The sequence below is a fragment of the Rana temporaria genome, chromosome 1 (genome assembly GCF_905171775.1).
Source record: "Rana temporaria chromosome 1, aRanTem1.1, whole genome shotgun sequence".
In the NCBI taxonomy this organism is placed as follows: domain Eukaryota; kingdom Metazoa; phylum Chordata; class Amphibia; order Anura; family Ranidae; genus Rana; species Rana temporaria.
In genome coordinates, this window is record NC_053489.1 from 210450054 (window position 1) to 210477962 (window position 27909).

General features: G+C 43.2%; 1 protein-coding gene across 3 annotated transcripts in view; it reads right to left on the bottom strand.

Moving 5' to 3' along the window:
- Positions 1-27909, bottom strand: part of LOC120936326 (thyroid adenoma-associated protein homolog) — an 82453-nt gene that overhangs the window by 19620 nt on the left and 34924 nt on the right. For all 3 annotated transcript variants that reach the window (XM_040348576.1, XM_040348584.1, XM_040348591.1), the window contains 12 exons: positions 25975-26172; positions 24601-25267; positions 22324-22476; positions 21597-21706; positions 17959-18116; positions 16324-16466; positions 4568-4747; positions 2645-2790; positions 2429-2557; positions 1923-2027; positions 652-846; positions 24-174 (listed from right to left, as the gene is read on the bottom strand). In XM_040348576.1, coding sequence (XP_040204510.1) covers positions 24-174; positions 652-846; positions 1923-2027; positions 2429-2557; positions 2645-2790; positions 4568-4747; positions 16324-16466; positions 17959-18116; positions 21597-21706; positions 22324-22476; positions 24601-25267; positions 25975-26172 — 2335 coding nt within the window. The remainder of the gene's footprint in view (positions 1-23; positions 175-651; positions 847-1922; positions 2028-2428; positions 2558-2644; positions 2791-4567; positions 4748-16323; positions 16467-17958; positions 18117-21596; positions 21707-22323; positions 22477-24600; positions 25268-25974; positions 26173-27909) is intronic.

The following is a 27909-nucleotide window of genomic DNA, read 5'->3' on the forward strand; positions in this document are numbered from 1 at the left end:
ACATATGCAGGATAGAAACTTACTGAAAAGCTGCAAAGCAGCATTACGCATAGCCCAGCATGGAGAACTCAGACTGATGAGTGCCACAGACATCATGGGGACGGCATGATTGAGCATTGTGGAACGAAGGCTAGCTGAGCGCAGCATGCTCTGCAGTGCGTGAACTGCTGTAACCTGAAACAAAGAAAACAGAATAATATAAAACATTTTCTTTCAATGACTAAAAGGCACGTACATACAAGGAGAATATCAGATAAAAAAAACAAAAAAAAAAAAAACACATTTGGTGCATTAGTCTGTTAATCTATTCGCTAGTGCACAGCATTTGAGAGCCGATCATGACAGTTCATGTGAAAATATCCGAAGGTACAAAACACGAAAATTGTACGATAACAGAACAAATTTTGTATAGTTTGTATAGTATTTGTACAAAAAAGTGTGACAATGACCACACATGCTCGTAAACAAAAGAATACGTCACTTCCGAAGTTGTATTCTGTCTTGTGAGATTTTTCGCAACTTTAGTAACATATTGGTTTTCGATATGAGAATAGCATGCAAAAAATAAATAAAAAAATGGATGTCTGTGTGTACCAGGCTTTATTGTTACTTTAAAATGTGATTCTATGGGGGGTTCAATAGTTCTCTCACCTGGGGCAAGTCTCGTGTTTGATCCCAGTTGATGGGGAGTGTTTTTTTAGCCAATGTTAGCAAAGACAATACACACGTTTCAAGCAGTGGGTGTTGAGATCCCTCAGCTGATAGGATACACTGCAAGAGAACAGGAAAACCAGCAGCTCTGCGAGTGACAGAGAGGGTGGTCTGAGACTGAGCCACAAACAATGCCTGTAAAATAAAGAGCATGTCATTTACATATAATTGTACAATTATTTTTGGTTGTTCCTGAGCTGCTTATCTTCCCCACACAAGTAAATATGAATGCAAAGCCACTCAAAGCACCCAGAATCAGCAAACTATCCAAGCAGCCCAGGAAAATCAAAAGTAACAAACACATGAAAAGATACTGCATTTGACTTGCTTTAACTACTTGCTTACTGGGCACTTATACCCCCTTTCTTCCCAGGCCAATTTTTAGCGCTCTCACACGTTGAATGGCAATTGTGCGGTCATGCAAAGCTGTACACCCATAGGACATTTTTGTCTTTTTATTCCCACAAATAGAACTTTCTTTTGGTGGAATTTATTAATTAATTATTAAATTATTTATTTTTAGCAAAAAAAAAACGGTTTTCATATTTTGCTATACAATATTGCGAAAAGGTAACTTTTCTTCTTCACTGGATGTGGGATGTATAGGCGGCACTGATAAGTGACTCCGATGATCAGCACTGATTAGCAGTACTAATGGGCACTAAGGGGACTGATGACCCTCTAACAGAAGGTGGTTAACTGCTTTCTTCACACCGACGCGGATCACTGAGTGGGGTGCACGGGCAGCGCAAGAACGGGAGGACATCCATGTACGCCCTCCTGGCATTTTAAGCCCACGCTGTAGCAGTCTTTGGGCTATAGCGCGGGCACCAAGTGCTAAAGTCTGAAGGAATTCTAATAAAACAGATTCAAGCGACTAGCAATCATTTCTCACCTAATGCAAATAAACATGACAAAACCATCATTATCAGTATTGTAGGGTTTGAAAGTGGACATGTCAGGCAGCGCGAGAACAGGACGATGTTCATGTATGCCCTTCTGGCATTTTAAGCCAATTCATGAAGGAATTTTTTGCCTAGGCATATAGTCACCACAAGCTCATGAACACATCCAACCAGATACACTAATTGGATAAAGGAATTTACTCTTCAGCTAAGTTGATAATATTGCATCTATGTTTTTTTTTTTATCTTTTGGATGAAACAGCATTTAATAAGATTACATTTTATATTAGTGGATAGTTTGCATACCTGTTCCATCATTTCCTTTGGAAGCGCTCTCAGCTTTAGGTCTTTATGATGAAACAATGCAGAACAAAGTCTGGTAAATCCTGTACTGCAGCCATCTACGGCCCCCTACAGGGCACACAAAAACACACCAAAACTCAAAATCAACAGCTAGACAAAGCAGATTTATGCATTCCTGTGTCCATATTTTTTGAACTGACCAACAATAAAGCCTTAGTCTTGGGATGCCTTAGTTCGAGCTACTAAAAACAGTTCTATAGTATTTCAGGGAAATCATTGAATTGTTTAACTTCCGGATTTACTCATAATAATCATGCACCAATGGAGTGGTTTGTTTGAAAAAGTAACAAATAGTGTGTGGGCTTTGGTACTATTCAAGTTTGTCACTCTAGTGGAAATTATAGGTTGAGAACCCAGAGCTGTGGAACTTCACAATGTACCATCATCTTCGAGGTTCTTTATTAATTGAAAATAACCCAACCTTTACACTAGATATCCTTGATACTTACCCAGTGCCGACATCTCATGAATATATCATGAAATGCAGCCATAGAGCCCTGTACTGCAGAGAAGGGAATCAGAGGAGAAGAACCAGAGATCAGTTTCTCCACCAGAGGACCAAGGAACATTCCAATTTCCTGTTAGAAAGAATAGAGGAATGATGAGCGGGTCTCTGCATTGTTGAACTCTTCAAATACGGTTATGATGCTTCTTGGGCTTCCTACCTTTAATGAGACCCAGAAACAAGTCATAATGAGGCTGTGTTCCTCTGAAAGCAGAATATTTCCTTGTACTTCCTCCTCACCTTTCCCATGTGCAATAAGGTTACGGACAGCATTGCCCATATCTTCAAATGAAGGAGCTGCTATACCTATGTGACAAGGAAGCGCTGGTTAAATAATACAAAACAAATCATGTCTTTTGCTGATCACACGTTGCAATATCAGGTTTGTGTTGCGCCAAATAGACCAAATGTGTCATTTACCCCTTCCAAAATGCTTCCACCGATGTCAATGTAAATGTACTGCAAATGCACTGCAAACAGGCCACAAACACCTCCGTGTTGCAGCTCGTTGGAGATGCGTTTAGAAACGTTACTGTCTAATCCATACAATAGAAAACCAACGCAGACGAAGGGTCTAGAAATGCATTAACTCAATAGGTTATTAAATGGGCATTCAAATTTTCAAAGCACACAAGGCCTTAGTTAGGGAATGCAATACAAATCTTATAGGGAATCCCTAGGCCTCATTAACACTTACTTCAACATGTGGCATTTGACCCCCATTTTTAAAGCACTTGGAATGCCAATTAAAGCAGTTATCACTACAGTCCTTTACCACACTGTTGAGTTTGCGCTGCTTTGCTTCAGAATTTATAGCACATTTTGCTTTCTTGGTGCTTCAAAGTATCTCCAACGCCTTCAAAAAAGTCTATCACAAAGTTCTCCAATAGCACCTACAGCTGTTGAGGGGCGCTTATTCAGAGTCCGCTTCGCTCTGATTTGGAGGTATGAGATATCCCATGATACATTGGGAAACCAACAAGCAAACTCATATCTGATGTGCAGCATGGAGCAGAAGGAAGGTGAGTGGGAATGGGATCCAAAAGGAACAACCAGCAGACAGCACACGTGGTACACTACGTGGGAACACTATAGTAGAAGGTGAGTGGGGGAACGGCAAACAAGGACTTAGCGGTGGGGAATCAGCAAAGCAGGGGGACGAAAGCAGGAAACTAGATGTCACAAGTGGTTCGCAGCATGGGAGCAAAATAGCGGGAGGTGAGCAGTGAATAGAGAGAGAGGGTCGAGTGCCGGAGAATCAGCAGAGCTAGGGACAAGGGCAGGAGAAACTAGCAGATGGGAGCAATATAGTGGGAGGTGAGAAGGGACCAGACAGAGGAGGAGCAACAAACCGAAGTAGCAGCAGAGTTGAGGGTTATGGGGAATTAGCAGAGCTGGGGGTTACTACTGAGTGAGGGATCTGCTGAATTGGAGTATTAACAAGCTAAGGTTCTGCTGAGTGGGGATATTACTGAGCAGGGGGTACTACTGATCCGGGGTTCTACTAAGCACCTTTAAAATAAATAGAAAAACCAATACACACAGAATTTACCAAGCTTCATTACTGCTTCAAAAACGCATCACAAAAGCATCAAAAACACATATAAAAATGCATGTTAAAGCGGTAGGTGCTTTAATGTGTGCTACTAATCAACGCAAGTGTAAACTAGCCCTTACTGTGAATTCAAAGGATAAGTTCACCTTTACAAAAAATAAAAGCATTTTCTTTTTGTTAGCGCCTATAAAGCATAGCACCCACAAATCAGCAGATCAAGGGTGTAATGCCACAGTCCTGCTGACTGTCTGAAGCTGTCTCTTGTATTGCCAATACGGGCAGGCATTTACTGGATAACAGGAAGCTCAACCTAGAGCACTCAACAATGTCCTGGTAGCCCACTGCGAACTACAAGCTGACAGCCGAAAAGGCTGTCGGTACTTGTAGTTCATTGGTTGCTAGGAATCAATAGCCTCTCTTTGAACTGTGGGGGGGAGAGGGATCTAATGCTGAACATGTTTCAAGTTACGCCCTAAAGAACAAGATCACATATCCAGAATAACAAAATCATACATTTGGATAGCTCACCTGTTGGCTTCTCCTGCAATGTTTTGTTCAACATGCCCAGGATAAAGGAAGTAATCTCCTGCAACAAACCCAACAATTGCAGAAGTAGACTGCACCAAGCAGGGGCAAGCTCAGCCTGGGAGATGGACAGCGAGACAGAAGATACCTCCAGCAGGCAAAACCTCAGAGCACAGAGCACTCCTGATGACAGAAGAATAGAACATGTATAGCAGTGAAATAACCAGGCCATATAATATTTGAAAAGATCAAGATCATTTACATTTTGGGAACATTTTCTTACCTGAATAACAGTCATCATTCAAATTAGTACTTTATATTTGCTTTAGGCTATTCATCAAAGTCAACCACTTGCTGACCGCTGTCCTGTCAGCGAGTGGATATAACAAGCTCATGGCTGCATTAGCAGTTTTTTCACAGGTTTTCGCCAAGAGCCTCCTGGACTAACCCTAATTTCAGTTATGCAACGCTCAAGGCGGCTAGGACAGACAATAAAACAGTAAAGAAAACTGCAAGAACAAATGACTATGGGGAGGGGAAGCCCAGGTGCAAAGGCAGGGACTAAGGGTTGAGGGGAATCCATACCGTTCCTAAAGGGTACAAGCATTTGAGTACCATCTACAGGGCACTCTGATGTAGATACCCCCCAGGGGGTCCAAACATCAACTATCACAAGGACCTTCAGGGCCATGAATTTCCATCTGGTGATCACCGCCTTAGACCTGTAGGAGCACCCGAGAGTTTGCAATAACATTTATCATTGTAAAGGGTCCTGTTATGCAGAGTTGAGTGCTGAACGGCAATATTACCATCCCTCTTAGCAGAAGCCATAGGTGACAGAGCCAGTCTCCCATTTCTGGATGAAATTCTTGAGAAAAAGCCATCTAAAAACGATAATTTGTGCAGAGACTGCACAGACATGACCATCACCTAAGACACCAGTGGCTGAGGGAGACAGACACTAAGGCTGTGCCTAGCTGGGAGGGGTTATGCCTGGGAAGGGGTTTCCTGACTTTTTGATAGTGTCCAACCACCTGATGGTGGCGGCATAACGCTATTGTAATTAATTTGATGTCCTGGGACGTACAACAACAAAGAAATCCTTAAATGCTCCACAAGTTACTATGCCAAGACAAAAATGCTTATTTTTGCAAGCTCTGTATATTATCCAAGGGCCATAAAACTAAAGATAAAGAGAAAGCAAACAATGTACACTAGATAGTGCAGATAAAACACAATTTATAAAACACACACACATAGAACGTCGCTGATCCAGGCAGAGGCAGGCTGCATGATGGGCACTGGTAGGCTGCTGGGCACTGGTAGGCTGAAAATGATGGGCACTGGTGAAGCTGCTGGGCACAAACAGGCTGCATATGCTGGGCACTGGCGGGGCACAAGCAGGCTGCATATGCTGGGCACTGGCGAGGCACAGGCAGGCTGCAAATGATGGGCACTGGCGAGGCACAGGCAGGCTGCAAATGATGGGCACTGGTAGAGCACAGGCAGGCTGCATGGATCATTGTACCATGTCTACAATCTCTGTACCAAGTCTGCAGTCTCTGACCATCTCCTCCTGTACCATGTCTGCAGTCTCTGACTATCTCCTGTGCCATGTCTGCTAGAGGTGCACCGCATGGAAATTTTGCTAATACTATTAGCAATGTGTTATAAAAAATTAAATTTTATTTAAAAGATATAAAAATATTTTTTCTAAAACAGTCATTTTCGGTATCGGTTTTTGCCCTAGTGTATTCTCCATTTTCGGTATCCGTTTCGGCACCAAAATTTCCATTCGGTGCACCCCTAGTTCACAGTATCCAGAAGCACAAGCCATGAGCTCTAGATCAGGGGTAGGCAACCTCGGCCCTCCAGCTGTGGTGAAACTACAAATCCCATCATGCCTTCACCTCTAGGAGTCATGCCTGTGAGGTTAGGGTCTTGCAATGTATCATGAGACTTGTAGTTTTAAAAATGCTGTAGGGCAGATGTTATCTACCCCTGCTCTCGATGTTATTTAATTGAGATGTTAATTGCTCCATTTACATAAGGCAGCACAGCTCTGAGAACAAGGAAGCTGCATGTGTTAACCAGTGCCTTGAGAATATTGTGAGAAAACGCCTAGCCAACTTGTTTTCAACCTTGAGGAGAAGCTTCAGAGATAATGGACAATGGGGTGGTTTCAAGCAGCTCCGCCATATACTGTACTGTTATTAACATGTTGCTAATTGCTGAGCAACATCTGCACAGGTTACATGCCATGGAAAAAAATATGGTGTAGCGTATTCGGGTATCTGTATTACCTGGAGAGTATTTTAAAGCTTTTACCAAAGCTTGAAAGAATTTTGTGAGGTACAGTCAAGTCCATAAATATTGGGACATCGACATAATTATAATCTTTATGGTTCTATACACCACCGCAATGGATTTGAAATGAAACAAACAAATCAATATGTGCTTTAACTGCAGACTTTCGGCTTTAATTTGAGGGTATTTACATTCAAATCAGGTGAATGGTGTAGGAATTACAACGGTTTGTATATGTGCCTCCCACTTTTTAAGGAACCATAAGTAACGGGACAATTGGCTGCTCAGCTGTTCCATCGCCAGGTTTGTTATTCTCTCATTATCCCATTTACAAGGAGCAGTTAAAAGGTCCAGAGTCAATTTCAAGTGTGCTATTTGCATTTGGAATCTGTTGCTGTCAACTCTCAATATGAGATCCAAGGAGCTGTCACTATCAGTGAAGCAAGCCATCATTAGGCTGAGAAAAAAACAAAAAAGAAACCCATCAGAGAGATAGCAAAAACATTAGGTGTGGCCAAATCAACTGTTTGGAACATCCTTAAAAAGAACAAACGCACCAGTGAGCTCAGCAACACCAAAAGACCCGGAAGTCCATGGAAAACAACTGTGGTGGATGACCGAATAATTCTTACCCTGGTGAAGAAAACACCCTTCACAACAGTTGGCCAGATCAAGAACACTCTCCAGGAGGTAGGTGTATGTGTGTCAAAGTCAACAATCAAGAGAAGACTTCACCAGTGAATACAGAGGGTTCACCACAAGATGTAAACCATTGGTGAGCCTCAAAACCAGGAAGGCCAGATTAGAGTTTGCCAAACAACATCTAAAAAAGCCTTCACAGTTCTGGAACAACATCTTATGGACAGATGAGACCAAGATCAACTTGTACCAGAGTGATGGGAAGAGAAGAGTATGGAGAAGGAAAGGAACTGCTCATGATCCAAAGCATACCACCTCATCAGCGAAGCACGGTGGTGGTGGTAGTGTCATGGCGTGGGCATGTATGGCTGCCAATGGAACTGGTTCTCGTGTATTTATTGATGATGTGACTGCTGACAAAAGCAGCAGGATGAATTCTGAAGTGTTTCGGGCAATATTATTGGCTCATATTCAGCCAAATGCTTCAGAACTCATTGGACCGCGCTTCACAGTGCAGATGGACAATGACTTGAAGCACACTGCAAAAGCAACCAAAGAGTTTAAGGGAAAGAAGTGGAATGTTATGCAATGGCCAAGTCAATCACCTGACCGAAATCCGATTGAGCATGCATTTCACTTGCTGAAGACAAAACTGAAGGGAAAATGCCCCAAGAACAAGCAGGAACTGAAGACAGTTGCAGTAGAGGCCTTGGCAGAGCATCACCAGGGATGAAACCCAGCGTCTGGTGATGTCTATGCATTCCAGACTTCAGGCTGTAATTGACTGCAAAGGATTTGTAACCAAGTATTAAAAAGTGAAAGTTTGATTTATGATTGTTAATCTGTCCCATTACTTTTGGTCCCTTAAAAAGTGAGAGGCACACATACAAAAAGTTGTAATTCCTACACCGTTCACCTGATTTGGATGTAAATTCCCTCAAATTAACCAGTTCCCGACCCCCGCATGTACATATACGTCCACAATATGGCACGTACAGGCACATGGGCGTACATGTACGTCCTCGCCTATTAGCGGGTGGGGGGTCCGATCGGGACCCCCCCGCTACATGCGGAGGTCGGGTCCGCTCGGGGAGCGATCCGGGACCACGGCGCGGCTATTTGTTTATAGCCGCTCCGTCGCGATCGCTCCCCGGAGCTGAAGAACGGGGAGAGCCGTGTGTAAACACGGCTTCCCCGTGCTTCACTGTGTCGACGCATCGATCGCGTCATTCCCTTTATAGGGAAGACACGATCGATGACGTCATTCCTACAGCCACACCCCCCTACAGTTGTAAACACATACTAGGTGCACCCTAACTCCTACAGCACCACCTGTGGTTAACTCCCAAACTGCAACTGTCATTTTCACAATAAAGAATGCAATTTAAATGCATTTTTTGCTGTGAAAATGACAATGGTCCCAAAAATGTGTCAAAATTGTCCGAAGTGTCCGCCATAATGTCGCAGTCACGAAAAAAATTGCTGATCGCCGCCATTAGTAGTAAAAAAAAAAAAAATAATAAAAATGCAATAAAACTATCCCCTATTTTGTAAACGCTATAAATTTTGCGCAAACCAATCGATAAACGCTTATTGCGATTTTTTTTACTAAAAATAGGTAGAAGAATACGTATCGGCCTAAACTGAGGAAAAAAAATGTTTTTATATATGTTTTTGGGGGATATTTATTACAGCAAAAAGTAAAAAATATTGCATTTTTTTCAAAATTGTCGCTCTATTTTTGTTTATAGCGCAAAAACTAAAAACCGCAGATGTGATCAAATACCACCAAAAGAAAGCTCTATTTGTGGGTGGAAAAAGGACGCCAATTTTGTTTGGGAGCCACGTCGCACGACCGCGCAATTGTCTGTTAAAGCGACGCAGTCCCGAACTGTAAAAACACCTTGGGTCTTTAGGCTGCATATTGGTCCGGGGCTTAACTGGTTAAAGCTGAAAGTCTGCAGTTAAAGCACATCTTGTTCGTTTCATTTCAAATCCATTGTGGTGGTGTATAGAGCCAAAAAGATTAGAATTGTGTTGATGTTCCAATATTTATGGACCTGACTGTAGCTTAAAAAAGGAAAGGAAAGTTGGAAAGGAGAGTGCAAAGTCAAACTTTTTAAATCTACAAGTTTTTGAAATGTTCAACCCCTGCTGCAATTCATAAACATATAAAAAAAAAAAAAAAAAAAAAGAGACAGCATGCACATTAAAAATTATATCTAAAGCCTGGTACACATGATCGGAGTTTCCGCGGACAAAGCGTAGGACTTTTGTCCAAAGAGCATTGGCCAGGAACTTATCTTGCATACAAATGGCAAAAAATTGTGGGCCAACAAACACGAAACTAGGTGGTATTTCAGCTCTTTGGGCAACTTCTGCTAATGTGTTATGGTTAGTATTGCTTCTGAGCATGCGTGTTTGTACTTTGGAGTTTTGTCCGAAGGACTTCTGTAAACACGATCGGATAATCCGACAACACACATTTGTTGGTGGAAAATCCAACAACAATTGCCCGATGGAGCATATAGTCGGATTATCCGACAACAGCCTGCCATTACACAATTCCCGTTGGAAAATCTGATTGTGTGTACAAGGCTTTATAGTTCTAGATTACCTCCCTGTTTACTGGTCTACAACGTGACCATTGTCTACTACTGCCTAATACCCGCTTGCAGAGGATTGTGGAAAAAAAAGAGATTTTTAATACAGCTTACCTGTAAAATCTTTTTCTTGGAGTACATCACGGGACACAGAGCGGCATTCATTACTATATGGGTTATATGGAGTACCTTCAGGTGATAGACACTGGCAATCTCAAACAGGAAATGCCCCTCCCTATATAACCCCCTCCCATAGGAGGAGTACCTCAGTTTTGTAGCAAGCAGTATGCCTCCCAAAATGGTCCTCAAAAAAGAGGGGTGGGAGCTCTGTGTCCCGTGATGTACTCCAAGAAAAAGATTTTACAGGTAAGCTGTATTAAAAATCTCTTTTTCTTTATCGTACATCACGGGACACAGAGCGGCATTCATTACTATATGGGATGTCCCAAAGCAATGCTTACAATGAGGGGAGGGAGAACATCTCCAAGACAAAAGGATTTAATTTAGAGATATACTCAAATCATAATAAATCCAACTTAGTTGAGAAAAATAATTTTAAATTTTAAATTTAACTCAAAAAAGAGGAGCCCCCGGAATCCGAGGGTCTCAAACTGCAGCCTGCAGCACTGCCTGCCCGAAGGCAGTATCAGTATTCCTTCTTACGTCCAACTTGTAGAGTTTTGTAAACGTGTGGACAGAAGACCAGGTTGCCGCCTTGCAAACTTGAGCCATAGAGATCTGGTGGTGTGCTGCCCAGGAGGCGCCCATGGCTCTAGTAGAATGAGCCTTTAATGATACTGGAGGAGGCAACCCTTTCAAGCCGTAGGCCTGAGTGATTAATTGCTTAATCCACCTAGAAATGGTGGACCTTGCAGCTGCCTGCCCCTTCTTGGGCCCATCCGGTAGAATGAACAGCACATCTGTTTTCCGGATCTTCTTTGTAGCTTTAAGATAGGCCTTCATGGCCCTGACAATATCCAAGGTATGCAGCAACCCTTCCTTTCTGGAAGTAGGTTTAGGGAAGAAGGATGGTAATACCAAATCCTGGTTCAAATGAAAACTGGATATGACCTTCGGTAGGAAGGAAGGATGAGGGCGGAGAACGACCCTGTCCTTATGAAAAACAAGATATGGTTCCTTACAGGATAAGGCCGCTAGCTCCGAAACTCTTCTTGCGGAAACTATGGCAACCAAAAATACTAACTTCCTTGTCAGTAGAACCAAAGGAATTTCAGCCAACGGCTCAAACGGTTGTTTCTGTAAACTTGACAGAACAAGATTTAAATCCCACGGACAAAGCGGGGATTTAACTGGAGGTCTAATACGTAAGACCCCTTGAAGGAAGGTCTTAACCAGCGAGTGGGTGGCCAGCGGCCGCTGAAACCACACTGACAGAGCAGAAATCTGTCCTTTGATTGTGCTTAATGCCAATCCTTTATCCACTCCTAGCTGGAGAAAACTTAATACTCTATCGATGGTAAATTTGCGAGAAAGCCATCGCTTGGACTCACACCAGCCTACATAGGCCTTCCAGACCCTGTAATAAATCACCCTAGAGACCGGTTTCCTGGCTCTGATTAGGGTAGAGACTACTTTCTGAGACAGACCTCTACCCCTGAGAATCAGGGATTCAGCTTCCAGGCCGTCAAATTTAGATGCCGTAAGGCAGGGTGGAGGATCGGACCTTGCGATAGCAGGTCTGGCCGTAGAGGAAGAGTCCAAGGGTCTCCCACTACCATCTTTAGGATGAGTGAGTACCATGCCCTTCTGGGCCATGCTGGAGCTACCAGGATGACTGGTATGTGTTCCACCCGGATCCTGCGCAGCAGGCGGGGTAGTAACTGGAGCGGGGGAAACGCATAAAGAAGTTTGAACTGATGCCAAGGGCAAACCAACGCATCGGTTCCGCAGGCCATCGGATCCCTTGAGCGGGATATGAACCTGTCTAGTTTCTTGTTGAGTCTCGATGCCATGATATCCACGTCCGGCACTCCCCATCTTTGGCAGAGTGCTTGAAAGACTTGTGGATGCAGAGACCATTCCCCCGGCCATAGAGTCTGGCGGCTTAAGAAGTCCGCCTGAAAGTTGTCCACTCCTGGAATGAATATTGCCGATATGCAGGGCACATGCGCCTCTGCCCATAGGAGAATCAAGCTCACCTCTCTCTGAGCGGCTTGACTCCTGGTTCCCCCTTGGTGATTTATGTATGCCACGGCCGTGGCATTGTCTGATTGAATTCTCACCGGGAACACCTGCAATTTTGACGTCCAAGCCCTGAGGGCTAGTCGAGCAGCTCTGAGCTCCAAGATGTTGATGGGCAACTGCTTCTCTGGCTTTGCCCAAGTACCTTGGCGAGTGCAACCATCCAAAATTGCTCCCCAGCCCGTCAGGCTGGCGTCTGTGGTCACTATCTTCCAAGCCACTGGGCTGAAAGACTTCCCCTTCAGTAGATTCTGAGGGTCTAACCACCAACACAGACTTTGTCGGACTCTTGATAAGAGCGGCAACGGGATATCCAAGGCCTGTGGCCTTCTGCTCCATGCTGACAGGATGGCTGCCTGTAGGATGCGAGTGTGGCTCTGGGCGTATGGTACCGCCTCGAACGTGGCCACCATCTTGCCTAGTAACCTCATACATAGGCGAATAGTCGGTTCTTTCTTGCTTAGAACCAGTAGGATTAATTCCTTGATGGCTTTTACCTTCCTCAGAGGTAGGAACACTCCTTGTTGTTCTGTGTCTAATCTCATGCCGAGATATTCCAACTGCCTTGTGGGCTGGAAAGCTGACTTTTCTCGATTTAGGACCCAGCCGAACCTCTCGAGGTATTGGACCGTGAGGGCCACTGCTCGCTCCAAGCCGGGAGACGAGTGGTCTATGACTAGGAGGTCGTCCAGGTATGCTAGGATCGTGACCCCTTGGATCCTTAGCTTGGCTAGGATCGGAGCTAGGACCTTCGTGAACACCCGGGGGGCCGTAGCCAACCCGAAGGGAAGCGCCACGAATTGGAAGTGACGCGAAGCCACCATGAAGCGTAGATATCTTTGATGTGGCTGATAAATTGGAACATGAAGGTAGGCATCCTTTATGTCTATGGACGTCATGAAGTCGTCCTTCTGGAGTGTGGCAGCTGCTGACCGCACGGATTCCATCCGAAATGAGCGGATCTTTAGATATGCATTTACCATCTTTAGGTCCAAAATTGGCCTGACATCTCCATTGGGGATGATGAATAGGTTGGAGTAGAAACCCAGCCCCTGTTCCAGGACTGGCCGGAATCCGAGGCGGATCGTTTGGAATCCTCGACTCCTGGAAATGAGGAGGAGGAAACCTTAGGAAATCTAATTTGTAGCCTGTGGCCACGGAAGACCGTACCCACTCGTCGGGAATGCTGGCTTCCCAAATCTCTGAAAAGAGTCGCAGCCTTCCCCCCACCTTCGTGGGTGGGGGCGCCCCTTCATAAGGTTGGCTTGGGGGCTGGTTTTGCTGGTTTGCGAAACCACTGCCTTTTGCCTCTAACAGCCTGTCCTTGCGATTTGCTGTTGAAGCCGAAGTTTGCTTTTGCAGGAGGCCGTCGATACTGCTTGGCATTAGAGGGCCCCTGCCCAGGGGAATACTGTCGTTTAACGCAGGCCCCTGAACCTTCTTCTTAGTTGGCAAGAGAGTACTCTTGCCGTTTGAAATGGTCTGAATGTATTTATCTAGGTCTTCTCCGAAGAGTCGTCCTCCATGGAAGGGGAACCCTACCAGGAGCTTCTTGCATGGGGGCTCAGCCTCCCAGCTTTTTAACCATAAGAGTCTTCTCATATGGATAAGGGATAACGATAAACGTGACGCTTGCTGGATAGAATCCTTGATTGCGTCTACCGTAAAACATATGGCCTTAGGGACATCCGAAAATTCTTCTGCCTGCTGGGCAGGAATAAGTTTAAGCATCTGCTTAAATTGATCCGATAATGCTTGAGCGACCCCAATCGCAGCCACAGCTGGCTGTACTACTGCCCCTGCAGTAGTGAAGGAGTTCTTAAGTAGTGCTTCCAAGCGCTTATCAACTGGATCCTTGAACACCTGTATGTTTTCTACAGGGCATGTTAACGATTTGTTAACACATGAGATGGCTGCGTCCACTGCAGGAGTAGCCCATCTTTTGGAAAATTTTTCTTCCATAGGATATAGGACAGAGAACTTCTTAGGTGGTAAGAAGATCTTATCTGGCTTGTTCCAATCTTGGAACAAAACTCCCTCTAATAGAGGATGGATCGGAAACACAGCATTGCTTTGAGGCGCCCTCAGTGAGCCCAAAGCTGAAACCGTCGATACCTGGAGATCTGGTACTGGCAAGTTGAATGCCCTATGGACCAAGTCCGACAATCCTTGAATCCACCAGCTCTCCCTCAGGGAGACTGCCCCAGACTCCTCTGTATCCGGATCTTCGATCCCTGAACCTACTTGGTCCTTGTCCAAGAGGTCGTCCAATTCCCCTGAGGAAAGGACCTCCTCTTCTGAGGGTCCGCGCTCGGGCGACGGAGATCTATTCCGCTTACTGCCCCGCATAGCTGCGGCTATCATTTTACCCATGCTTTTCTGCATCTCTTTTAAAGAGGTGAGTAATACCTCCTCCGTGACCATCTTAGGGTTGGACTGACCCGCGTCAGCTCCAGCCCCAGATCCCGATGGCCCAAGGCTCCCTGTGGGGAAAGCAGCGGCATAGCATTGTCCGAGACCTCAGACTCTCTGGGGGAATCCCCACCTCTTGTACCCTTGTTTTTTGATGCCATGGTACAATACCGAGGTACACCTGCTACTTATTGGTACCTGGGACTTATAAATAGTTAAATGCCCAAACACCTGTTTGGGGGATAAAAAATGCTTCCTCTCCCCTAGATGACACTTTTTTTTTTTTTTTTTTTTTTTTCCAAATCCTGGAAAGAAAAAACATTCTGTCCCCCTGAGTAGTATTGCAAGAAAAACTATGAGATGGAAAAGAAACAGCCTATTCCTAGGCTTGAAAACAGTCTTTCTGAAGACTGCAATATTCTTTCTGGCCACTGTGTGTCCTCGGCGCCCCGTGCTTGCCGTTCTGGTCTTTCCTCCTCAGTTCCAAAGTATTGAATGAGCTATATGGAACAAACAAGGAAGGGCCGCCCCTTCCTTAAGCCACTGACCCGCCCTTCCCCCCCAGCAATCTCAAACAGGAAATGCCCCTCCCGACAGGGGGGGGGGTGGGGTTGGGAGGAAGGGACCTCTCTGCTCCAGCAAACTGCAGCCTGGAACCATGAGGAGGTCAGCGTTTTGCCTGCTTTGCAGGCCGTGAGGAGGAAGACTGAATGGAGCATCGCCTGGAGGCTTGCAGGTAAGCACAGCTCTCTGACACACACATATACTTTTATATCACACAGGCCCCACTCAATGCTTTTCCAACACTACAAGGGAGGTCACATCTTATGGGGAATAATACATATAGAGCCATCCTATCTTTATGATATGTGACTAGTTTGCCAGATGCAGTGCATAACTTTAGGCATGTCCCCTGTGACCCCCCAGAAAAAACCTGCTAAGAACCAAGTTCCGCAAGTTTTCCCCTCACTTACCTGCTCCATGCCGCAGGACTTTGCCAAGCAAGAGGCCCAATCTTCCCCCATCTCGGTGGGGATGTCTAGACCTTCAGGCCCTGGGTTCCTATGAAGGATCCACTGTCCTGGGCCCATATAGCACTCTGGCAACAGAAACATTAGGCACCCAAAGGTTTCTAAGTTCTGGGCCCAGGGTCCAGCTCTCTAAAAAGAAAAGCATTATGGGCTATACCCCAAGGGTTTGGGGTCCGGTTACTGACCACTTTAGCGCTGAGGCTTTTTTGGACAGAACCGGTTAGCTCACCTAATCCCAAGGATGTGGAGGCAAGCTAAACCATGACTAACACCTAAGACACTGGCGGAAAAACTGAGGTACTCCTCCTATGGGAGGGGGTTATATAGGGAGGGGCATTTCCTGTTTGAGATTGCCAGTGTCTACACCTGAAGGTACTCCATATAACCCATATAGTAATGAATGCCGCTCTGTGTCCCGTGATGTACGATAAAGAAATACTGCCTAGACAAATCTGGTAGTTTTACCAGGGTCATTTTTTTTTCTCGCATGTTATTTAACATTTGCCTATAATTCATCTTTAATTCACCTTTCTGAAGTTGTGCTATAGTAAATATCAGGGCTCACCATGCATGGGGTTTGCACTTGCTGCTCTTAAAAGGTTTTCCTGAGCACAACAGTAGTGATCCTGAAGCATCTTGGTAAGGTACGTCACTAGCCCTAGTGCAGACAGAGGTACATGTTCTGAAAGCAGCAACGATGCATCTGGTCTGAATCAGAGCACAAAGAAAATTACATTACAATATGAAGGTTTCCTCAACTTCACCTCATATTTAAAACATTAACAGCAGTGCAGGGAAGAAATTAACATTATGGTGTAGCAACCAGTGTTAATTTCATCAACTAAAACATTTTAGTCGACTAAATGAATTCTATTTTAAACGACTAAAACTAAAATGGCATTTTAGTCAAAAGACTAAAACTAAATTGAAATTTGACTTCAAAATTAACACGGGTATGTAGTGCATGTTCATACCTCAATACCATAAACATCATATGAGATTTTTCTCTCCAGCAGTATATAATGAGCTTGGAAATTGTAGAGAAATGTTAAAGAGGAAGTAAACCCTTAAAAAAAAAAAAAACACACTGCAAGACAAAGGCATAATGAGCTAGTATGCATAGCATACTAGCTCATTATGTATTACTTACCTCCGCTCATTGGGCAGTGGTTCACGTCTACCCCTCCGGCCACCGACATGTCATCCCGGAGTTACTTCTGGGCATCGCAGCTCTGGCGCTGTGACTGGCCGCAGCCGCAATAACGCACATAGGTGCCATTGCTTCAGTTTGCCCCAGTGCGCATGTGCCGATGACTTTGGCACATGCAGACACAGAGGTATATCTCCTAAACCGTGCAGGTTTAGGAGATATCCTTGGCAGCTACAGGTAAGCCTTAATATAGGCTTACCTGTAGCATAAAGTTATAAAAAAGGGTTTACAACCACATTAACTAATGCAATACAATTTAATTGAACCCATTAGATTTTAGCCAACTAAAATGTACTGGAGATTTAGTCGACTAAAACAATCGCAGAAGACTAAAATGGAACTAAAACTAAAATGCCATTTTAGTTCCAAGACTACGACTAAAACTAAGACTAAAACTAAACCAAAATTTGCTGCCAAAATTAACACTGGTAGCAACGGATGTACACTACATTTTCAAAAGTATTGGGACGCCCCTCTTTACATGCACATGATTTTTAATGGCATCCCAGTCTTAGTCCATAGGGTTCAACATTTGCGGCTTTCAACTCTTTTGGGAGGGCTGTTCACAAGGTTTAGTAGTGGGTATACGGGAATGTTTGACCAAGCTTAACCCCTTCCTTACCGGGCCATTATAAAATGACCCTGGCAGCAACCCTCCCTCCGGGTGGACATCATATGATGTAGTTTCTTCCCGGCAATCTAGGGCGCGACCCGGTGATTGGAGGAAAGGGACAGACACACACACACACACACACACACACACACACACACATATATATATATATATACATACATACACACACACACACACACACACACACACACACACACACACACCTGCCACACGCCGCACAGAAACAAAGGAACATGCAGAGCTGCATTCTGAATAGACAAGCTGAATGCTGAATTCCCTCCCCCATCACCAATTTATCTCATGAGTCGGTAATTTTTTTTTTACACTCCAAAGCAGACTGGTTTTCCTTTAAATACCTTTGTAGCAATGTTTTCATAATAAGAGCACCAGCTTCTGCCACGGGTACTCGTGGGCTGCAAAGGTATTTTTGGCCAAGCTCAAACAGTGAGGTAGTTACCGAACCTGGGGTAGGCAGGAAAAATCTAACCAGCAAGTCAGATGCCATGTCTCGGATCTGTGAATGATAGGAATAAAAGGATACATTTAAAAATACAAAAATTTGACATTTTAAACTACATATTACAAAGAAGCAGATCATTTGGTCACAACAAAGGATACCAGAATAGTGATGTCAGCTAAAAGTGGGGTTTTGCATCTAGGATTTATTCAAGCTTCCCATTGTATTTTAAAGAAACAAATAAAAACAGGCTGAGCATAAAACACCATTGTCAGACAAAATAGTATGCATGAAAAAAAGCTGAACTGTATGGCATAATATATATATATATATATATATATATATATATATGAAAAAAATTAAAAACACACACACACACACACACTTTTAATTCCATTAAACATTTCTTGAAAAATATTTAAAGTGGTTGTAAACCTGTTACAACCATATTTACCCTACAGGTAAGCCTTAATATAGGCTTACCTGTAGGTGCTCGAAATATCTCCTAAACCTCCACGGTTTACGAGATATTCGCCTTAGAAGCTGGCACCGAAATTAGCTGGAGTCCACGGCCCCGGAAGGAAGAGGGGTTGAAGATGGATGCGATGAGAGAGAGGGGACATCGTTGCGGGCTTCTTCTGCAGGTAAGTGGCACATAATGGGCTACTATGCGATGCATAGTAGCCCATTATGCCTTTACTTTGCAGGGAACAAAGAGGAAGTAAAACCCATCAGGGTTTACTTCCTCTTTAGGGCCCAATTGATTTTTCAGTTTAAAACGGCTATAAATTGCAACAAAGCTAAAGGCGTACAAACCTGAACAATTTATTTGTTTAGATAGTAGCCAAAGCCAAAATAGACTTACCCTGTCAGCAGTGGTCTCTGTGGGTAAGCATTAGTTCCTCTGCAGAGGATCTACACATCCCCTACACACCAAGTCAGATCTATAGATCTGCAATCAGCAAAGGCTCCTTGCTGTTTGGAGAGCTCTAGCTCTGAATCAGTAGGGGCCGTATTGGACTTCTGCAGAGCAACTACCGTTTCCACATAGGGAGCAACAATCCTTCTCTGCAGCATGTTAGCAGGGCACAGACTTTTCTACTTAACAACTGCTTTCTAAAGAAAATTAACTAAGACTTTGATGAACCTGCCATCTACCGTATTTATCGGCATATAACACGCACAGGCATATAAACAGGCACAGGCATATAAACACGCACCTTCATTTTAAGAGGGAAGTTTCAGGAAAAAACATTTTTTTTTTTTTTTTTTTAAATAAGGAGCTTTAAAAGTAAAATAAGGGTCAGTGCCCATCAATGCAGCCTGATCAATGCCCATCTGCAGCCTCACCATTGCCATGAATGCAGCTTGATAAATGCCCATCTCAGGGAGGGGGGGTGGAATGAGCGCTGTCAGATTACATACAGTGAGAATCTCCTGTTTACTCAGCGGCCTCTATAATACAAAGTCCCATCTCCTGGACCGGCTTCTATGATGGACAGAACACTGGTCCAATGCCAGCCCAAGAGACAGGACTTCCTATTTTCCTATCTGAGAAAAGCCAGTTCTTGCTGAATAGCGTTTCAAAGGAAGGACACCACTCCTCCTGTTCTGTATATGGTTCTGTATGAACTTAAAGCCTTGTACACACGATCGGATTTTCCATGGACAAAGCCTCAGACTTTTTTCCGAAGGGCATTGGCTGTGAACTTGTATTGCATACAAAAACAGGAAAGAATTGTTGGCCAAACACACACCAAACTATGTGTTTTTTCAGCTCTTTAGCGCCACCCTTTGGGCAACTTCTGCTAATTTGTGGTATGGTTAGCATTGCTTTTGAGCATGTGCGTTTGTACTTTGGATTTTTTTCCAACAGACTTGTGTACACACGATCGGATAATCCGACATCACACATTTGTTGTCGGAAAATTTTAAAAAGCATGCTATCCCACATTTGTTGTCAGAAAATCCAAAACAATTGTCCAATGGAGCATACAAACGGTCGGATTATCTGACAACATCCTGCCATCACACAATTCCCATCACATATATGTGTACACAACATTACATTTCTGCCAGCTATAGATAAAGGAAGTTTTCACCACAAATGTGTCTGAAATTTGACACTATGCAGATCCAAATGTCAGAAAGTATACATCTTATGTATTGTAGAGATTATCACTCCTAAATATTTAAAAGATAACCATCCTAATGAAAGTGGCAGAACTGGGTAGAAATTATTTCAGTTCACCAATAGGTAAGAGTTCCTAATTCTCTGATTAAATAATTATCCTGAAATTATTTTAACTTCTATAGGATCTCATTTATAGCCACCAACGTCCAAAGAATGTCCAATTGCAAGCCAAATAGAATTTAAAGGGGTTGTAAAGGTTTGTTTTTTATTTTCTAAATAGGTTCCTTAAGCTAGTGCATTGTTGGTTCTCTTACCTTTTCCTTCCATTTCCCTTCTAAATGTTTTTTTCTTTGTCTGAATTTCTCACTTCCTGTTCCTCAGTAAGCTGTTCTGGCTGACTAACCACCGCTCAGATGATGGTGGAAAGCTTACTGAGGAGGAACATAAAGTGAGAAATTCAGACAAAGAAAAAACATTTAGAAGGGAAATGGAAGGAAAAGGTAAGTGAACTAACAATGCACTAACTTAAAGAAACCTATTTAGAAAATAAAAAACTAACCTTTACAACCCCTTTAATGATATAACATACATATTTTTTTATGAGAGGTAGTAAGCAAAACAAAGATAGCAACTGCTGCAATCAATTTAAAACCAACTGCACAAGGAAAGGACTTTTCATTGAACAAACACAACTAAAAACTTTCTCCAGCACACTTACCAGCAAAAGACACACGCACACACACACACACACACACACACACACACACACCATTACATTGTTTCAACAGTTTGCATAGTCAAATTTGGAGCAGGTCTGTACAGCCGCTGCAGCCCGATAGACAGGAATGGCACTGCTTGCACGCATCCTGTGTGGGCAAACACGGCCCTTTGCATGGATGTACATTAAAGTATACCCGTGAGAATAAGGCCTCAGTTAGGTTTTAGAAGCATACGCTTGTAAATGTATGTGGAACAAGGCGGCACTGGCTAGCTGGTAAAGCTTGATGGGAAATGTTGGTATTGTGTGTATATACTGTACAAATAATTCAGGATTTATATAGCGCCAACAGTTTACGCAAAGCTTTACAACATGAGGGCAGACAGTACAATTACAATACAATTTAACCCTGTAGCAAATCGAGGGCCTTGCTTGAGGGAGGGTCAAGAGATACAAAAGTGTGTATATATATATATATATATATATATATATATATATATATATATATACATATACACACACACACACACAGTTTTGTGCCATTATTAACCTGACAGAAGTAAGCTTTTTCCACAGGAAGCAAAGCATTTTTAATACAGGTTATGGATATCTGAAGTTAGCAAGCATGAAAATAAGGAAACAAGTGAAAAAATACATTTCTGCTGTATAACCGGTGTGGCAATACCTCATTAGTGCTGTCCTGCATGCATCCCAACAGTGCATACATGCTACGTGTTGACAAGAAATTCCAGCATCCTCTCTGCTGTGCATACTGTAGCAATAGCGAAAAGTCTTCTGTAAAGACAGGATATTTAAGAAAACTGGATTCTGACAATTTATGGAAATTGCATTATAAAATGTAATTTACGGTTTACAAATAAAGTGAATATAGATAGGCTATTTGAAATGGTAGGTAGGGGTGTAAGAAAGGGTCCTATTTCTATGCTTTTGAAGCATTAAGCAGCCTGTGTATGTAGAACTCCTTTCATTTTACTAGGTCTCATTAAGTAAATTTGAGGAACCAGCAGGTAAGGTACCAAAAAGTGACTTCCCTTGAGCACTATGTAGGGTCTACGGAATCCACAACTCTCTATTTTGGACTATATTTTCAATGCAAGGAACGCTGCCTGAAATTCCACTGCTTGTTGATAGTTTTCTCTTCACACACACTGGCCAGAACTGCAAGCACTACCACGATGAAGCCAAGTAGGCCAAAACAAAAAGGTATCTTTTTTTTTTTTTTTTCAAGTAAAAAAACAGTAAACAGCAGGTGGGAGGGACCTTCTTGTAAAGGCCTGACTTTACCCAGCAGTCATATAAAAGTATGTTATAAAATGAATATATACAATAAATATTACCCTTCTTATTTATACCTATAGTCAGAAAATTTTCCCCTCACAAGAGCCACTTACGTGGGGGTTGCCCTTTCTTTTTCTCAGGGCTCCAGCAATCAGTACAGCATTCTAGCAGAGAGCAGAGGCTGAGCAGAGAACTGCTTCTTCGTTGGTAGTTTCCAGCAGCAGACATTGATGACACACTTAGCTGAAAAAGCCATTCTGTAAAGTCTAGGAATTGAAGAGATAAGACAAAACATTTTTTAATGTTTAAAAACACAAGACATTTGAACTGATTTACTAGTTAAAAACCTACGTTCAAAGTGTGCGACTATTCACTTTATTACCCAATTATGAGAAAAGCAAAATTCCTTTTCAAGTGAACAGGAGCTTGCTTTTCACATGACTGGATAACTGAAGTAAATATTCACAATTTGTTAGGCAAGATTCTCATCTACTTTAGTAAATCAGCCTCACCATCTGCACCTGTACATGTTTTACCTAAAACCAACATCTTCTAGCTTTTACAAAAGCACCAACACCATTAAATAAAGTTACAAATCTGTTTGATATTATATTTAATAATATATGTTATACATATATTGTACACCTCTACATGCATTGAAATACTTGAAAAAAAAACATTTAAGGTTAGAAATAATGAAAAAGTGAACACCCTACACCAGGGGTCTCCAAACTTTCTAAACAAAGGGCCAGTTTATTGACCTTCAGACTTTAGGGGGGCCGGACTATGGCCAGTGGTAGTGGAAATTTTCTTGGCATCAGAGGGAGTAAACATCGCCATAATTGGTATTGGGGGGGGGGGGGGGGAGAAGCAGTACCCCATCATTTTCAGGAATAGTGCCCCATCATTTTATTGGTATCATTGGGAGGGGAGGAATAATACCCCATCATCAGTATCATTTGAAATCAATAATGCCCCATCATTAGTATCAGTGGGAGGAATAGTGTCCCATTATTGGTGTCGGTGGGAGATATTGTGCTTCATTGCTGGTATCAGTTGGCAGAATCGTGTCTTGTATCTTTGGAAGTAGTGACCCAAGTGCCGGATAAAGGCAGGCAAAGGGCCGCATCTGGCCCCAGTTTGGAGACCACTGCCCTACACCCTCTCAGTACTCATGGGTGATAAGCTGTCAGTGACCACGCAGCCAGTGTAGTGGGGGCTTGAAATCCCTGCTCTTCTCCCCCCACAGAAACACAACACATGCAGTAATTTCATGATCATTAAATAATTGCCATTTTCTGCTGGTTTTCTCTCTACACAGCTGGTAACTAGGGCATTTGGGCAATTAGGCCCCTTTCATATGAGCAGACTGATCGGGTCCACCTGTCAGTTTTTCAGGTGGACCCAATCGGACCATCCAACCATCATCCATCTATGGAGTGGCGAGTGTCAACGAACATGTGTCTGTTGACACCCGCCGACATCTGATCCTGTCCACTAAAACAGAGTCTGCCTGCTCAGTGGGGGATTAGCGGACAGATTCCTCACTGAGCAGGCAGACTCAGTCTTGTCCGTGTCTATTCTGCTTATGCAGAGGGGACACAGACACAGCCCGCTCTCCTCGATAGGCGGTCGGACGGAAATGGGCGTCCTGCCTGTTTACACTTGATGGCCATCCGATCTGCTAGGCGGATAAGGAATGAATCCCCATCCGTTTGTTTTTAGCGTTCGGGTCGGCCTAAGAAAAAAAAAAACTGACAAACGGACATGTGAAAGGGGCCTTAGAATTGTATAAACACATCCTGGCTAAAGGGATTGTAAAGTCTATTTTTTGTTTTTTTTAACATGTTATACTTACCTCCTCTGTGCAGTTGGTTTTGCATAGAACAGCCTGGATCCTCCTCTTCTCAAATATGGTACCTCTTTGCCGCTCCTGGCCCCTCCCTCCCATCGAGTGCCCCCACAGTCAGCAGCTTCCTATGGGGGCATTCAGACACAGCTCCCCGACCCGGCCCCCTCTCTCCCCTGATTGGCTGACTGAATGATTGACAGCTTGAAGGAGTCAATAGTGTCGCTGCTGTGCGTCAGCCAATCAGGAGTGCCCCAGAGGGCCTAGACACTCATGGACAATCGATGGAGAGAGTTGAGGCTCAGGTAAGTAATAAAGGGGGTGCTGTGGAGGCCACTACACACAAAAGAGTTTTTGTCTTAATGCATTAAGATAAAAAACCTTCTGCCTTTACAACCCCTTTAGGCAACATAACATAACCCTTATGCGATGTGAGGAAACGCAGATTAAAAAATATGGCCCTAGTACAGAACAGTTGTGAATATACACAGATAAGCACTGGTAGATCTAAAACAGAAAAAGTGAAGGGATATGTTCGCACCTATTGTCTGTGAAAGATTTTCCCCCTGACTTTTTCCTCTGCGCAGTGATGACATAGCTGCATCTCTAAGCCTTTCCAGGGCCTTGCGAACAGCTGCCTGCAGTTGCTGTCGGAAGCCTGGACTGTCACAACCCATGTTAAAAGGGAGATATTTCTTCAATAGCTGCAGTTCCTCAAGGGAGGGGGGTTGGTTACTTCTTGGGCTGCAGCACAGGAAGACAAATGCGCTTAGACGCACTCCATCATCAGCAGATTCCAGGCACAACTGTAGCTTTTCTTCTACACCCGTTACCCCACCCAAGACTGTTTTCTTAGCACGTACAATGCTGATCCAGGCACGCAGCTGACGAGGGCCACAGCCACCAAGCTGTTTAGCCAGCAAATTAAATGATTCAGTAAAGGCACGCAAGGTACAGGGAAGAAGATGTGTAGCAGTGTTGCTCTGTAGGCTGCAGTCTGTAGAACACAAAGCATTACTAAGAGGTAGGAGCCAAATCTGCGCCCAATGCTTAGCCAGCTCCTCCTCATTGGTCAAACCCTCTTGAATCCATTCCTCTCTCTGAAGAATCATAACTGTGCGGTATGTCTCTGCAGCAGGAGGAGAGAGGTAGTTTGTTGCCAGACAGTAGAACAAGTGGCCTGGTAGCAGAGGGTAGAGAGCTAATGTCTGAAATAAATATAAGAGACAAATTATTAAGACATTGTTAAATTACAAAAACTATGGTCATTTGTATTAGATCATAATGTAATAAAACCCTTGTGATCATTACTAAAAAAAAAAAAAAAAAAGCAAGCAGTAATTTCAGAGCACTTAAGCCATCTCCTGACAGTACCGAGCATTGGGGGCACTCTTCACATGCTCAGTTTGGTGTGTATTGCTAGAGTTTTTTCTTGGGAGAGTGCACGTGATCAGCACAAGGCCAATCAGCACTGACCAGACAGATCAGGGGCCCTACAGACTCATAGGACAGTCAGAAGAGAATGAAAAATCCTCCTACAAGCTTTAACCAGACACTGATAGAAGTCACAAGACCGCTATATGCTGCCGATGAGAAAAGAAATTTAGCAGTTTATATTTACTAAAATAATTGCATCTTCATGTACTGTGGGAGACCAGATATAGTAAATTCAGGGTCCTAGGATTAGTAACGCTTTAAATGCCAAAAATAACACATTTATGGTCATGTATGTTCAATCTGTTGGCTAAAATTGACTAAAAGCCCAATATGGTAAAACAGTCCTATTTTTTAAAGTATTGCGTATTGCCGTTACAACAATTTAACCCCCCCCCCCCCCCCCCAAGAAAAAGGGAATTCTTATATCTTAATGAGACTCATTAGAAAGGTTATCTGCTGCCACATGGTAGGAACTGACCTTCTTAGAGCCCAAGAAAGGCAGCAGAGCGCAGAGTGGAGGGTATCTTGACCGAGCCTGCCAAGATATTTCTCCGATCTTCGTCATCACATCCTGCAGCACAGTTTCCTCAGATAATCCTGAGAGCTGACACTCTGCACGATTAATGTGAAAAAAGTGCTGAAAGCAGCTGAGCATGAGAGCAGGCATACCATCAACCTGTTAAATAGGAAGAAAAAGCTTTTTATGGGACAAAACACCCAACCATTTATATTTTGTGGCCCTAATGCTAATGCAACTTGTGTGGGCACCCAAGCATTAGTCTGCTATTCTTCCAGGAACTCCCACAATGTGCTTCTCAAGTAGAACTCTATTGAACAATATAGTTTCTCACTTTCTCGGAAACCTAAAAATTTATTTGGTGGACCTCATTTGTACCAAGTGCTACAGCTACAGGTCAAAACAGTATGTGACTACCTAAACAATGTAGTATACAGTTGTGCTCATAAGTTTACATACCCTGGCAGAATTTATGATTTCTTGGCAATTTTTCAGAGAATATGAATAACACAAAAACTTTTTTCACTCACGGTTAGCGTTTGGCTAAAGCCATTTATTATCAAATAAACTGTAATTATTATTTTTAAATCATAATCACAACAGAAACTACCCAAATGACCCTGATCAAAAGTTTACATACCCCAGTTCTTAATACCATATTGCCCCCTCTAACATCAATGACAGCTTAAAGTCTTTTGTGGTATTTATGGATGTGGCTCTTTATCTTCTCAGATGGTAAAGCTGCCCATTCCTCTTGGCAAAAAGCATCCAGCTAATGTAAATTCTTGGGCTGTCTTGCATGAACTGCATGTTTGAGATCTCCCCAGAGTGGCTCAATGATATTGAGGTCAGGAGATTGAGATGTCCACTCCAGAACCTTCACTTTATTCTGCTGTAGCCAATGACAGGTCAACTTGGCCTCATGTTTTGGATCATTGTCATGTTGGAATGTTCAAGTATATCCCATGCGCAGCTTCCTGGCCGATGAATGCAAATGTTCCTCCAGTATTTTTTGATAACAGACTGCATTCCTGTGCCTTTGTAGCTCACACATCCTTAAAATATCAGTGAGCCATCTCTGTACCTTTCAGCATAGGCCTTGTTGTCTCCTCTACAAATGTAGCGTTTATGGTTGTGGCCAAAAAGATAAATTTTGGTCTCATCACTCCAAATTACTTTGTGGCAGAAGGTTTGAGGCTTGTCTCTCTGCTGTTTGGTGTATTGTAAGCGGGATACTTTGTGGCATTTGCAATGGCTTTCTTCTGGCGACTCAGCCATGCAGCCCATCTTTCTTCAAGTGCCTCCTTATTGTGCATCTTGAAACAGCCACACCACGTTTTTTTTAGAGAGTCGTGTATTTCACCTGAAGTTATGAGTTTGTTTGTTTTTTGCATCCTGAATAGTTTTTCTGGCAGTTGAGGCTGAAATTTTAGTTGGTCTACCTGACCATGGTTTGGTTTCAACAGAACCCTTAATTTATCCACTTCCTGATTAGAGTTTGAACACTGCTGATTGGCAGGCTCAATTCCTTGGATATCTTTTATACACCTTTCATGTTTTATACAGTCTTGTATACTTTTGCTTTCCCCATGACCCCGAATCTAAAAACCTCAGTGCAGCACTGGATAAAAGATGCAAGGGTCTTTAAGGAGTTCAGAAAATCATTGACCTTTTATACACACACACACACACACACACACACACACTAATTACAAGCAAACATTTGGGTAGTTTCTGTTGTCATTAGGATTTAAAAAGAGAAAACACAGGTGGTTGATAATAAATGGCTTCAGCCAAACACCAACCATGAGTGAAATAAATCTTTGTGTGTCATCAATCATATTCTCTGAAAAATGGCCAAGAAATCATAAATTCTGCCAGGGTATGTAAACTTAT